Here is a 16,012-nt window from a genome sequence, read left to right on the forward strand (position 1 = left end):
TCTGTATTTTTTGAGTAGGGTCTGCCCGAATTCGAACTGCCATTTTCGGGTCGAATATAGGGATAACCTGAATTCGAACACCTACACTAATCCTCATTACTGGAATAATCCTCATTACTGAAGTGGATTCGCAAATCCAAGGGGGAATTCCATGCTCAGCTAGAGAGCCAGGCTGAAGAGCTAAATGACTGCAGCTCTCAGGTTGCCAAACAGAACATATGGCTGGCTGAGTGCTGTAGTGCCCCTAATGTAATGTGGAATTTTTTGGAGCTGAACTTCTTTAATTTCATTGTTTTTCTTCTGTTTGGAATAAACAGTCTGAGTCTGATTTATTTCTATTAGGAAAAATAAAGAATATTAACAGTGGCTTCAGAAAGTATTCAGACCCCCGTCACTTTTTTCAATTTTGGTATGTTGCAGTCTGATGCTACAATCATTTAAATTCTGTTTTTTTCCCTTCATTATTCTACACTCAGTACCACATACTAATGTCAAAGTGAAAACAGAATTTTTGACCATTTAAACTTTATTTATACATATGCCAATTTTATTTAAAAAAAAATAAATATCACATTTACATAAATATTCATTTTGCAACAACACTTAAAATTGAGCTTAGATGCCTCTAGTTTCTCTTAAACACTGCTAAGATGTTTCTGCACCTTGATTGGAGTAAATTAAATTGATTGTACATGATTCAGAAAGGCACGAACCACTCTATAGAGTTAAAAAGCCAAGTTTCACCCTTTGACCTCAAATAAAAACAGTACTGATTTCAGGAAGTCACAAGTTCCGTACTGTTTAGTTCTCACTTATAAGCACCGAGCACTAGGGCAAAAATGAAACTTAAGAGTGACTCTGAAAGATTATTATAGCAGAATGAATCAGCTTCTTTTAAGAACATCTGAGTAGCAATTACTTTACTGCATAATATTGCACTCTGTATAAGATTTTATCCCTTCTTCTTCAACTAAATTAGACTCCCCGGCCTCACTTATCAGTTGCAGGCTGTTAATTCATTTTTGCTTAAAGAGCTTCTGGCTGACAATGTGTAGTACTTTACGATCAATACTTACAGTGGAACCTGTGCTTTTTCTTTTTATGACTGGAATATTTCTGCAAACACCAGCCTACCAACAGATGATATTATATAAGGTAGGTTAAGCTAAGTTTTCTTGCGTTAATCAAATGTGCTGTGTTATAATAATTATCACTGATGTTATGCCATGCTAGGTGTATGTTTCTTTAGCATAAGTGCCTTCCAGTTACAGAGGAACTACAAAATCCAGCTGGGTGGCTAAACATACTGGTTTGATTTTTTTTACCCTTGATACAACCAAATGTATTCTAAATATAGATACATGAAACTTTTAATTTGCTTTCACAATAAAAAATTCTAATACAATTCCTTTTTTATTTAAGAACTGTGATACATGTGAAATGTATCTAATACTACTGAATAATTAAAATCTCATACAATGCTTGTGTACTTGTTGGACAATTACAGTGCAATTAATCTCACATGCATTAGTAGAGATTTAACTTAAAAAAATCTCCCTTGATGTAAATGTTTGCCAATTGTATTATTTTTCAAATATACGATTGTATTTTTTTACTGAATGAGTCATGGATTTGAAAAATGTAAAAAACTGCCAGTTTGGACAGTAAGATAGACGGTGCATTGGTTTATTAAAAAATGTTTTTGTGCAGCATCACAGTTTTAGGGGCCGTTTTAAATAATAGATTATGTGCAGTCAGCTAGTTTTCATACAGGCTCTAAAAAGAGACAGGCACCTTCCAAGCAAATCCATTACAATTACCTTTTTTCTGTATGCACAACTTCTTCTACTATGGTAACGTTTAAATATTAACACAGAACATATTTTTGATATATATTGGTATAAAATGTTCTTTCAAGAGATTTCAGGGCACACACGGGCTAAATGTAGTGGAAAATCAAATGGGGAGCCCAATAAGTTTGTAAAATTGAAGTTTTGTAATGCAATAATACTCCTTAGTGTTAGAAGCATCAAATGGTTTTCAGTGAATCTAACATTTGTCATTGACCTGCAGGTGAATCTTCCAGGTTCATTTAATGGTGAATAATTTGCCACCATGTAACATTCAGTAATGGCACATTCAATGCTTTATTAATACGCTCCTTAGTATAAGTGAAAACCATTTAGCAGGAAGCAACATAAAATCACTAAAACAGAAAAAAAACACACCAATACAATAAAAAGCTGCTCATAAAGATATTTTTAAAGCTTAATGTATTGTGTTCAAACATTCCGGAGAAGCAACAGCCAAAGTCCTCTGTGGGCAGTTACAAGCAAACATGCTTCATTGGACAACAATCTCCACATTTGGTTCACTCTCCTTCTCCTAGTATTGCTTTGTGACCTGCAGAGACATAACTATTTCTCTATCAGCATGTTAAACTCGTCCTTAGAAGTTCATTTTTTTGGCACCGCAAATGTTTAACTTTGCACGTTTTAAATGTGTTAACACATTCAAAACATGCAAAGTTAAACAATTGCGGTGCCAAAAAAAATGATTGTTATAAAAGTTTTAAATGTGTTAACTATGTGTGTGTGTGTGTGTGTGTGTATATATATATATATATTTATATATATATATATAAACAAACACAACAGATACACCTCAAGTGTCCAGAATGACAGCAGATATGATTGGGCAGCATGCTTGGTATAACGCGCAGAGTTAGGATTTGAGAATAAAAGGCAGGTCAGGCAAGAACAGTCCCATCTGCTGACTTTTATCTACATAGTGTAGAAGGGAAGATATTAGGGATGTAAATAGTTCACGTCCTATTGCTTGATTTATTAAACTTGGGGGGCATACACAAAGTGACTGGGACTAGAGAACTATCTGCCAAAACTACAATCAGAGATTAAACCATTAAACTGGCAAATATAATTGATAAACATCCTGAGATGACAATGTAAATCAATGTGGTTATTGGTTAAGGCCTTCTGATTGCTTGCAGGTTAGAGCAGCAGTTCTAAGAGCAAGAATGTGAATGACAGAAAGGAAGCATGACTCCGGAAATGTGTCTGCTGATTATTAATTTTAGTTCCTGTTAGAAGTCTGGAACTTTGGGAATTGTCATCTAATGAAGTTTGGTTACTTGTATCTGCCTATGAAAGACTTTGACTTAGATGTTTCCACATGAGAAGAAAAACTTTGGCTAATATGTTTGTACATAGGAAGTGAAACTATTAAAGTACTTTTGTCAGCAGCTTTTTATTGTAGTAAATATATTTGCTTAGATGATCTTCCCAAGACCAGCGTGCTCTGATGTAAGGTTTTTTTTCTTGCATGTAAATTAGATGCTGACTGTTTCTTTTGGAGTTGCAAAGGAGATAGTCCTTGCATGGTAAATCACTGCCCTAAAGTGATTGCTTCTACATACTTTCCAAACTCTAATATTGGTATATTTGTGGCAATAGCACTGCTTTTTTTTCTTCTTGACAAAATAATTCATATTCAAATACAGCACACACAAAAAAAATCTAATTACCTGTTTGCTAGCTGGGTGTGTAGCCAGACTTGGAACTGTTTCAGTTTCTTTACTGCAATATGAGTTGCCTAGCAACAAAGTGTTTTCAGGAACTGATTGTACTGGGCTGTCTCAAGGTTAATATGGGAGGGATTGAGTCAGCTATACAATTCACCTCTAATATGGTATGAATCCACACATTGGAAACAGCTTTATGTACATAGTATGATGACATTTTCAGTTGTGTTATAATCTATACTAACCATTATCTACACACAGATTGAGCCTAAATTTAATGCACCACAACCCTGCAATTTAGAATTTATTCACACAAATATATGTAAATGTCATTTTCAAGAGGCAGTTTATAACTACAGAAATGCATTAACCCAATGTTGCATTGAAATGAAACTGTTCATATCTAAATTTGTTTAATTTGGAATTTAAAAAGTAAACTGTACCTCTTTAAACATATTTGTGTTTTTGAATTTCTGTTGTTCCGTAATTCATTTTTGTGTCTTGGAAATGTGTTTGACTTTAGTTTGTAATGCAGATAATAAGGATAATGTTTTTATGAATCTGTAATATGCAATATAGAAGTGGTGACCAACATGAAACACAAAAAGTTAAATTAGGACACTATTTTTCTTTCAGAGCTACTGAGCACCCAATACATGTAATGTTGGGCCAAGGCACTGAGCATTGTTTTAGGACAATGCCCACAGCCTGATGAGCTATGGGGAGAGAGGTGGACAGATCAGTCAAATGACCCTTTAGAAAAATAACTAAAGAGGTATTTATTTCTGTTTTTCAATAACAGCTAAATAGCTTACTTAACCTTTGTAAAAAGCTGCCATTATATGTTTAACATGTATTGCTATTATTGCGAATATTTTGCATTTACAGCTAAACAGCATAATTTACCTTTGGTTAAACATTGCTAGTTATGTGTTTAACATATATTAAGATTGCAGATTGTTCTAAAAATAATACATTTTAATAAAGTAAAAGGCTGCCAGCCAGATTTGCCTAAAGCTTTTTTTTTTTAAATACAGAAAAACCCCCCACATTTTTTTTCATTAACCAATATTTACTAATAAGGATCCTGCGTGAATTAAAGTGGGAATGGTTGGATGAGTCATTCATCCTCAGGCACCTGTCATGTCCCATGAGGATCAACAAATTCTGCATTTGCTGCCCCATGTCCCAGAAAGTTTCTCTATCAAGCGCTCCAGGAGGTTCTCTATAGGGCTCCAGGAGGTTCCCTATAGGGCTCCAGGAGGTGCCGGATCAGCATACTCTTGGCTTAACCCAATTGTTTTCAGGTCTCCTGGCTTCTTGTATTGAATGAAACAGGTTCTATCACACAAGTGATAGATGGTCACCCTGGAGACTCAGCTTCACAGACCCAGTTTTAATTTATGTTATCCTGGAGTGACTTATTTTCACTATTCTTACACAGCTGGCTGGGGTCTGACCCAATGACCTTGACTATGTGTTTGGAAACTTCCTGTCAGGTGGTCCCTGTGTTGGTCATCCGGAAATTGGCCATGGTTGCTGTGTTAGGATGGATGTTGAAGCCTTATTCCTCATACTCTTCCAGTCTCAACACTGCCTTTGGGTGTGTACAGTTTTACCAGATTACCACTTGTAGCTATCTCTATTTGGATCATCTTCTTATGAGACATGTGTCTGTTCATATTTTTTACTTTTCATGGTATATATATATATATATATATATATATATATATATGTATGTATGTAACTATATGTTGAGGGCATGTACTGTGATCCAAAGAGGAACAGATATTTGGAACTCTGGCTCTGAAGGGGAAACCGGGTTACATGTGGAGGGAGGATGGGTAGAAGTAGCTACATTTCTCTCCCCCTCATCTTTGCCCCTCTTTTGCTTTCTGGGGCTTTTGAATTAATTCCCCAAATGCTCTTAATTTAACCCGGAGTTCCTTCGTGTTCATGCTCAGACTTCCTGTATAATACAGGAAAACTGTGAAAATAAAATGTATGGTTGCAGGTCTTTCTTTTTTTCATGTCTCATTCTTTGTATGGGTATGTGTCCAGCCCTGGGGAGGTGGGGACAATTTTCTGCTGAAGACAGGATTTACTTGGGACTACAGTCTATGTTCCTCTATATTCGCTCTTTAGGGCATGCTTGGTCAGCAGACTTTAAATAACTGTACTCCAGGGAGGCCACTGAGCCTGCTAGAGGTGAGCTAGGCAGGGGCCAACATGACTGTGGGGGGGAAGGCGAAGATGTCAGGAGATGGTGTGAGGGAGAAGGTTAAATATTAAGATGTTGTTGATTGGTTAATTTGGTAACACAATGGGTGGAGTAGGAAAGGGCATGAAAGACAAGGGTGGGAAAAAGGGGCAGTACACTTTGCCAAGAATTGTGTGAGATTCCTGCCGCCTGCCCTTAAAAGTTGGTGGAGGAGAAGGGGAATGTGGGTAGACGGTGTGGGGTCCTTGAGTGGAAGTGTGTTGGTTAGGGGTGTGGTATATTGTGATGGGGTTTGGAGAGCCATCTGTGGTATGAGGTCTTCAAGTTGGTGTTATGTTGTTGGGGAATAGGTTATCAGCCGGATGTATGCATGATTGATATAGTTGAGGCAGAGGAGTGGACCTGAGGCAGAGGAGTGGCGCCTGCAAGCAGTTTTGGGCTTATATCAATTAAAAACGCAGATCCCGTAATGGTTTAAAAGGGGTTAAGTATGGTCGAGGACCTGCCACCTGATATGTGGGATTGTCTTGTGTTTGGTATGTTATGAGGTTTTATGTTATGGTGGTTATTTATGGTTATTTAAAATGTGTAAATTATGTTAAAACAAAAGTTGTAATGTAATACATGGCCAGCAGGCAAATTTTCACCATACCTGCAGAGTTTGTCTTTAAGGGAATTGTGGGCGGTGGGATTATTAAGAGTGAATTTAGGTATTTATTAAAGGATAACCCTTTCATGCCACATTGATTGTTATTGTTCAAATATTTTACAAAAATTCCCTTTTCAATTGTTTGATTTTAAGCACACCTATTTGTTCTTTACAATACCCCTTTCTTTTTGTTAAACACAGAATGCTATATATACAGAATGTTAAAAAAACAGCTTGTAAAACTATGCATGAACTTTAGCATGAAAATGTCTGTTGAGTTAATTATCACAGTAAAAAGATTTTCCGACACACTCAGAATGACTGAAATTTCGAAAGGGCTTAAAAGCTGTCCTATTTGAAAAGAACAAGGTACAGCGTTACTAAGTAATACAGGTCAATAAAAGCATCAATATCTAGAGCAGGATGAGAACTTGGTTAATTCAAATGAGAACTATCATTCAACCTTTATACTAGGAAACAGCATGAAACCTTCTTAGCTTGTCAATATGTATAAATTGACTGCAACAACATTTTTACTTACTGAAAGTAGCTATACCTGTCTTAAAATGAACAATTATCTGCTGATCATGCCTACAGTGGAAAAGACTCTAGGCAAACCACTAGTAAGTAAATAGTCATCTTATAATGTTAGTTAAAAACACAATTTCATCACACTATAAGGGCAGAAACCTAAGTTTTCACAAAGCTCAAACTTTTTACAATTTTAGAGAAAATGTGAGTAAAATGTCTTAAATCCCTCAGTGCAATAAAATGCAACATTAGTGGGGAATACTGGCCTACAGTTCCATATACTGTATTTCATGTCTCTGCCAAGTTTTGTTGTAAGGTTACCCTTTAAAGACAACTCTACCACAAATGTAAACAATATTACAAAAATGTATGTCTGAATATAAATTCTGTAAGAATAGGATTTGCTTGTTCAACCTGCATTAAAGTCTCCTTTGATGACATACACTAGTGTTTTTTAGATATGGTCCATATGGTGAAATTTTCCTATAACTAAAAAAGTGTCCACTTTTTATTTAAAATATTTGATTTCAACTATGCTTTTTAGACACCGACTCTTGTATATTTGAGTAGGCTTTATCTTGTGATACTTGTGGTTAATGGTTTATTACCTCTACACACACTGTGTACAATATATCACTATATATTATAGCCAGTTGTCAGCTGTCATGCTAAATGTTGTTTCATGACAGTGACATCTAATTTACCTATATGTAATATATCACAAACTATCAGAAGTATTTCTATTTGTGCACAGTAGATAATGTATCATTTATCCAAGGAACACTTCTAAGTACACATCACTATTGAGCTTTCTCAAACATTTAATGGATTTCAGGACATATATTAAGACATCTATCACTCTTTGAGGCACCTATTGGACTTATCGTTTTTATAAGTGGTGGTGATTTTGTTCCACACACTCTTTTCCTTGCCCCATTTTTGTGGTTATAAACATTTCTCCCATGTGAACATTTATTTTTTAAACATATATTACAATAACTAAGGATCATACATGAAATATTCATAATACACAATTTATAAAAACTAGACACCATAAATCTTAAAACTAACCCGTTGAAGGGGCTAACTTTAGCTAAGTATAGGTAATGAAAACAAGAACTCGTAATGAATTAATTAGTATAAATTTTTATAAATGTATTTTATTTTAGGTGTTTTAAAATAATTGAATATAGACATGAATATTATCTCATTATAAATATTATTATAATCGTTATGGAGTCAACTAATAGTTATTTTTTTTAATGGAATTAAACACATTGGACCTAATTTATAAATGCTCTCCAAGGTTGGAGAGGATACACTTTCAACAGTGAAGCTGGGTGATGTTAAAGAGGTTCCACTTCCTTTTCATAAATAAATTCCTAAAAAATTAACACAGTCTAGTTACATAATAAATAGTTTCCATGTCTTTGCGGAACTATGTCATTTGGCTAGCAGTAGTCTACTAAAATTCACTTGAACAAAATGAACGGACACTGTGAGCCCTGCTGACAAAAGTTACTGTATATCAATTATTTCTTTCATTTTTTTTAATGCTGTTTAGCTTACCAGTTTACATTGTACAAAACAATAAAGTATAATAGTTAAAAAGGTTCCACTTCCTTTTCATTAATAAATTCCTAAAAAATTAACACAGTCTAGTTACATAATAAATAGTTTCCATGTCTTTGCGGAACGGAAAAAAATCTGTCACAGGAGAGAGAGAAATCTGAAACAGAAGAACATAAAACAAATATATAGCAATATATATATTTTTTTTTTTACACAGTAAAAATTATCTATTAAAAAAGTATGTGTAAATAGGGGACGAGGCGGGCTTTTTTTTCTTATTAAAAATGTTTCATGCAAAATAATATTTCTTGTTTTTATAACTTTTTTTGTCGAGAGCTCCAACTAAATATCTAATAATAAGGTAACTTTTTTTTTGTTTTTTGTAACATATACAACAACTTTAGGCTTCTAAGGATATGCTGTAAAATCACAATAGTATTTAAATTTGTGCTCCTAATAAACGCTTTAGGCTGCAACAGGTTGACATGCAAGCACTTAAAGTGGAATTATGTTATCAAAACATTACCTTTGCAGCATCATAATTTAAAACATTACCGCATTCAGGTTGCAAGTCCTTGAAGGCATTAACACATCCACTAGGGCATTGATATAACAGGCGCAATTCCACCACCTTGGCAATGCTATGAATTTGCCCATACTATCAACAATTACCATCCACTTGTTGAGGAACTGAACCATTTAGGAGACCCCATACCATAGATGGCTCTCCAACCCACTGCATCACCTTCTCTGTGCACTGCCCTAGTATTTGTTATTTGCTGAGGAGATTTATGTCTAGTTAAGAGTTTATTTTATTTCATGTTTACTAAAAGTAAATAATTTTTCACTTACATTGCCTAAAAAAAGCCTTCTTTATTCCTCCCTTTCTTCAATGTACATAACTAAATTAGGCTTGGCAAAAGTATAAACTTAATACAACAGTAAGAACTCATCTTGGGTGAGACATTCTTCCACTTACCTATCTGTCTGTCTGTCTGTCAATCTATCTAGTTTGTATAATGATTTGTTAGTATAGCATACAATGGCTAGTTCTTGCTGTGAATATTTTCCATCACTTTAGATATTTAAAGCTTTTCTAACGTTGCTATGTCATTTGCCTAGCAGTAGTCTACTAAAATTCACTTGAACAAAATGAACGGACACTGTGAGCCCTGCTGACAAAAGTTACTGTATATCAATTATTTCTTTAATTTTTTTTAATGCTGTTTAGCTTACCAGTTTACATTGTACAAAACAATAAAGTATAATAGTTAAAGAGGTTCCACTTCCTTTTCATAAATAAATTCCTAAAAAATTAACACAGTCTAGTTACATAATAAATAGTTTCCATGTCTTTGCGGAACTCAAGAGAGAGCAGTGTCACTGTTACCAATGGAGTTCATGACTTGGATTAGAAGGGGTTGATCAACCATAGATCGATGGGAATTGGGTCAAGTGGACAGGTAGTAGATGGAGATGATGAGAGGAAACTTCATCCAGAGTAACAGGGCTGAAGGAGGATAGTGATGATTTATAGGTGGAAGGGGTACATATGGTTGGGTAGCGCGGTGAGCAGAGACATCATGTCTGATTTTGACAATTTTATTTCTCAAGTAGGTGGAAATGTCTTTGGCAGAAAAGGTAGTTGTGAGGGGGAGCAGATGTAGGGTTTAGGAGGGAGTCAATTGTTGAGAAAAGGCTGTGTGGGTTGGAAGCATGAGAGGATATGACAGCAGAGAAATAATTTTGCTTGGAGACAGTGAGTGTGGTGTTAAAGTGTTGTAGTCTGGCTTTGTAGTCCATAAAGTCAGTGCCTAGCCATATTTCCTCCATTTGCACTCAGCTGCATGAACAGTCTTTTGTGGATGTTTGGTGTGATTGTTGTGCCAGGGTCGAGGTTAGCAGGACGGGGGTATCGGAAGGTGGCAGGGGCGATTTAATCCAGAGCCAAAGAAAAAGTTTGTGTGAACAGCTTTATCAGGACATGTTATTTTAGAGGGAGTGGGGGCAGTTTGAGAATAAGTTGTGGTTAAGGGTATGGATGTCTCTCTGCCATTGACCAGGGCTGGGATGTGACAAAGGGGGGCAAGAATTAGAAGGTGATTAGGTTGTGGTCTGAAAGGGGAAATGGTGAGATTGCAGAGTTTGGAAAATACCATTTCTAAAGTGTGTCCAGTCATTTGTGTGTGGCTGTTTATATTCTATGTGAATCCAAAGAAGGAGGTAATGAAAAGCAGTTTGGCTGAGAAGGGATGGTTGGGGTCATCCACTGCAACATTAGGCAACAAGGATAAGGGTGGGCAGGAAAAAAAATGTAGAACCCAAGAGGCAACATTTTTCTAAAGTGGTGAAACTGGGCCATGGGGCGATAAACAACAGGAACAATTACGGGAAAGGGGGTGGAAAAGTTCAGCAGCAGTGGTAGAGTCTGAGGAGGATAGACAAGTTTCAGTGAGAGCCAGAAAGTTTAGAGAAGAGAAGGTTGTGGATGGAGGTTAGTTTATTGCCAATAGATTTGCCATTCCATCAGAGAAAGGAGGTAAAAACTTATGTGTTGGGTGAATGGGAAAAAAGAGGTGGGTGTATCTTGCTGAAAGGTTCATCATCAAGTAGAGGTCTAGAAAAAAGGTGCAGGAGTACAGACAGAGAAAGCAGGAGAGCGAAGGAGCAGTCAGACAAGAAGTTAACAGATTGGGAAGGAGGAGAGGAAATAAAACCAGGGAGTACAAGGTGACTGATGCATTGTAACAGATGAAGGTAAAACACAGGAGTGTTTTGTGAAATGGAATGTGGCAAACTGTGTCCATGTGAGTGGCAGCTGTAGTACGGGTTGTAGTGAGGCTTGTCAGCTTGTTGAGTTACAGGTGTGGGATAGGATGAATCAATCGGAGAGGTAGGTTTTCTGAAAAAGCACTCCAGGATGACTGCAGCAGAGGTTGTGTTGGAGTCCAGATGGATATCTAATGATTATTCAGTCCAAAGGCATGAGATGGAAAATAGAAAGCATAGTGGTGTCTACAATCCTGTTCAAATTCCTGGTTCAATTCCCTGGAATATTTCTCAAAGCACTTATAATTTGGCACTTGATATTTGGGCACGTGACCAGGGTCCCACATGTCCGTGCCTGATTTTTAAATAGTAGTGCTTTGGGCCCTGAATATGGATGAACTGATGAGAGTACCAAGGACTTTGGGATCTCAGTTTAACCTGGGTAGGGGAAGGGTTAGCAGGCAATAAATATCAATGAGCACCTAAAAGAAACAAAGGGATAGTGAACAGATAATGACAAAATTTAAATTTCTGCAAGGAGTACCTCATGAATGGATGACATACCATAGACAATCAGATTTGGATTTTAATGCCACAGAAATGGAAATTGTATATGAAGGCAGTCAGAATGGGTGACATACCTGTTGGAAAGAAGAAAAACCAAAATAAATTGCAGACAGATGAAGGAGGTGGATTCATCAGTGAAGTTAGCAGCTTATAACAAAGAATTTATAATTTGGCACTGAAATTTGGGCATGACCATGGTCCCACGTGACCATGCCTGTTTACATAAAAGTGCTTTAGGTGTATATTTGGAGCGTCTGAGGAGTGCAGTCTATATGGGAACCATTCTCTGTGTTCAGTCCTCTAGCATGTTTAATTTGGTATATTTTTATTTTGTATATTGTTATATTTATAATTAGGATTTGTTACACATTTACTTAAAAAACACAGTTTTCAGATATCATTAGTGGTGTACTACTACGATAAGACTTGGTTTGTGTAGACAGGGACTATGACAGCTTCTTTCTCCAGGTTTTCTATTGCAAATTGTAGAATTACTTTGTATTTACTTGTATGCTCCAGGCATCCCACATATTTGTTTGTACTTGAGAATTATGTAAGTGTATTTTACTTACAAACTGTCCACCTCTGTGCTAATTACTAGAAAAAAATTAATCCTGCTGATAAGCCTATGACAGCTGCAGTCTTTTACATTTTTTATAAAAAATTGTTTCCAATACTTTTATTATTACCTTTCTGTCTGCTTTTCAGTCAAGTTGACTATGCTTTTTAGTTTGGGCAATGAGACCATTCAGGCAAATGCCTTCTTTCTGCCATATTTAATAGGCAATTTATGGATGTCATTGCTAACTTGGAAACGCAATGAACCTCTTTGAAAGGTTGGAGCCTATTTTATTTATTCATAGGTCTGATTCATTACTATTTATGAGAACTATAAAATGTGAATTCCATTATCTTATGTTCATGGTGTGATATTTAAATCGATTATAGGTTTGGCAATATATACATCTTGTGAGCACTGCACAAAGTATATGTTCCATGTTCTGTATATGTGAAGAAAACATCTGATTGAATTTGGATGTATAAAATGGAAACAAATCAACAAGCAAATAATACATTTTTTGCTTTTCTTCCTTATTTTAAATGTAATATCTCACAGATATTTTAGTTAAACTCATGAACTTATTGAATTTCCTTTATGACACCTGAACTGTAGAGTGAAACCATTTTGACTGACTAATTTCTTTAAGTTCAGGCTAGAATTTATACTGTAACGTGATTATTTTCTATTGATACTTTTTCTAATATTTTTCTTGAATAAAAGTGCAAATGTCATGTAAACTATTCAAACACACATTAGTGGGAGCTAAACTTGTTTTTTCCCAAAGGGATAGTTATGGTTCCACTGCAGTTGACTGTTGGGGGCATGGCTAGCTTCTGGTATAGTAGTATACTTGTCTTAACAGCTTTCTGACTGATAGCTTCTCAGCACTTAATATAGCTGTAGATGATTCCAAGTCAAGATTGTGGAAACTAAAAGAAACCCTAAAGTTTCTATTAAATCCCAGTGGGGAGAAGAACATGGCAATTGCAAGCCTTTTTGCAGTGGTGCAATATGGTCACAGCACTTATGCCAGCCCTGGCTTCTCCCTTACAGCAATGCTAGCTTTCTACTTCAATAATTGTTCTTGTTGGATTCCTTGAACCTGGGCCAGCAATTTCCAGTGCCACAGCTAGATGACAAAAAAGTGGACCTCAAATGTGATCTACTTTTCCTGCCCAGGAAAGAAAGAAGCTGCTCAGATTGGAGCACAACTAAAATATTTAGAAAGGTTGCTGAAAGAAATGTATCTGACAAATGATCTCCACCACCACCATTGGGTGCTCAATAAACATAACAGTGTAAAGCCAAGACCTTATCTTTCAAATGCACGACCAAAAAAAAATCACTTCCAGCCACATAACCTTACATGGAGTCCCTGAATCAGTCTAGCCCAAAGACCTTATTATTATGCTTCATTCTATTTTCAATCATTTACTTAGGAGGAAAAAGAGGCTAACCTGGAAATTGATAGAAAGCATCAAGCAATTGGATATTGCCTACTGGGTACGACTTGGAAAATTATTTGCTGCATTGCTTTTTAAGAGTTAATAATCAAACCAATTTTCTCCTGGCAGATTTTTCTAAATGTTAAAATTTTCTATGCATTAAAACTCCTGATAGAGGCCATCAAATTCCAGGGCATCCAATATAAATGGGGCTACCCCTTTTAAATATTTGCTACTGAAGATGTGTCCTTAGGTGATTAGTCACTGCTGGTCTTTACAAAGAGAAGAATTGCACATTGGACTAGATTTTGTTTTAAAATGGTTATGGAGTTAATCTGCTTTATCCTCCACCAAACCCAAGGAACTTTTCCTACATGGGAATGCTTTAATCTAGTTCTATATACAATGCTTCTTTGCCGTTTAGTTTTTAGGTTACTCCTATTATCATGCATATGTTCTTCCTAGAATTGTTTTCCTTTTACCAACGAAGATTCCAGCAAGAAACGTCACTTCCTAAATAACTTCTTTATCACATGGGTTCAGACCTATTGACACACAATTATTAATTTCTCCCTCCACCCGTGGCCTTTTTTTTCTCTTTTTTCCAAGACACATTTTAGCTTTTAATTTAGGAATATACCACTCAAACACAGTGATGCCACTAAAAATTTGCTGCATTAATATTAAATGTTTGCCAATCTGAGTTACCAAATTATTTACTATTTTTTTTTTTTTTTACAGTTGGGCTATGTCAGATAACTGACATAGCCTAATTTCAAGAAACTTGAAAACTTGAAAGTTTTTGTCAAGATATTACCCTCACTGCACTCAGATACTATAATGCATGGTTTTGTAGCCCCCAATTCACTTGCTTAGTGCTTGCATTGAATGCAATACAAATAGATTTGAAATTCCCGCTCCGAATGGAACGTCCGCATGTACCAATGTCACCGGGAACTCCCTGATGACATATTGGATGCAAAGGACGCCAGCCAGAGGAAGCAAGAAAATGAGGATCGTGAAGGAGGACCCGGCAGCTCAGGCAATTTATCATTCTTCGCTGTTTTAGCTACCCTGAGGTATCGCTCTCAGCATCTTTTTTCTACCCCAAGTCACTCTCGGGGTTACCACTGGGGAGGTTAAAGACATTTTGCCAAATTAAATTCCTATTTGCACAATTACAATTAAAAGACTTCTCCTAAACTTTTCAGCAGATAGAAATTATAAACATTTTTACACCATTAAATTTGTTCTGTGCTGTGTACTGATCTCACATGATGTGAGATCAGTATCAGTACCCCTTGTTTAAAAATAAAAAATACTGACAACATTTTAGAAACTGTCCTCTCTTGCAACCCCCACAGCCCATGGTGTTTATTGTGTACAAAATACTACTTTGCAGAATATATTGGGAAACCTTCTATGGTATACTATGCTATCATGTATTGAATGTTACTTGTTCTTAACAAATAAAAGTATATCTGTGACCTCAAAATTTGGAACAGGCACAATAGCATAATATAGATAGGCACCATGGATGTTTCCTATTCCAGCTTAGTCTACAGATGTTTTGAAGCATAGCAATCGTTTATGATTTTTCAAAGTTACCAGATTGTAATAAACTATGATTTTAATAAGATATCAAATCCAAAATAATTTCAATATTCATTATAATAGTTCTAAGGTGGTCATCCAGTAAACACACAACAATTGCTTCTAAAAATATTATATTGTACACAGACTCATGTATGCATGAAAAGTTTATATAAAACAAATCAATATGATACACATAACATATTCACAATGATTTAGAAAGGCCCTAAAAACAATAGTTGCCTTCCTTTGGCCAACACCATTATGTGTCACCTTTCCATGGGTCACACCTTTCCTCTCTTCTTCCTTCTACCTTTCCCCTATCCTAGATCCAAACATTGCCTTTTATCCTGGGTTTACAATCCCTTTTTGTTGTGTAATACATCTTCCCGATGTCATGTCCTTATTGGCATAAACAAATGTACTTTCATTTCTCACCTAGGCAACCACAGGTTTGTCAACACTGATGACCATGAGATTATTTTTCTCTATTTGGATAATAAAATGCAGTAAATTCCAATTGTTCCACTCAAATGTAGCATTTAACACACACTTGATTTAT

At 35.9% G+C, this 16,012-nt stretch overlaps 1 protein-coding gene across 1 annotated transcript in view; it reads left to right on the forward strand.

Annotated features, from left to right (window-relative positions):
* Positions 1-793: 793 nt before the first annotated feature.
* LOC140329135 (proton-coupled folate transporter-like) overlaps positions 794-16,012 on the forward strand; it is a gene marked incomplete in the record, with an annotated part of 117,237 nt that continues 102,018 nt past the window's right edge. Inside the window, 1 exon segment of the mRNA XM_072409245.1 lies at positions 794-1,155. Within this exon segment, the coding sequence (XP_072265346.1) occupies positions 1,048-1,155 (108 nt within the window).

This window comes from Pyxicephalus adspersus, chromosome 4 (assembly GCF_032062135.1).
Source record: "Pyxicephalus adspersus chromosome 4, UCB_Pads_2.0, whole genome shotgun sequence".
NCBI classification, from domain to species: domain Eukaryota; kingdom Metazoa; phylum Chordata; class Amphibia; order Anura; family Pyxicephalidae; genus Pyxicephalus; species Pyxicephalus adspersus.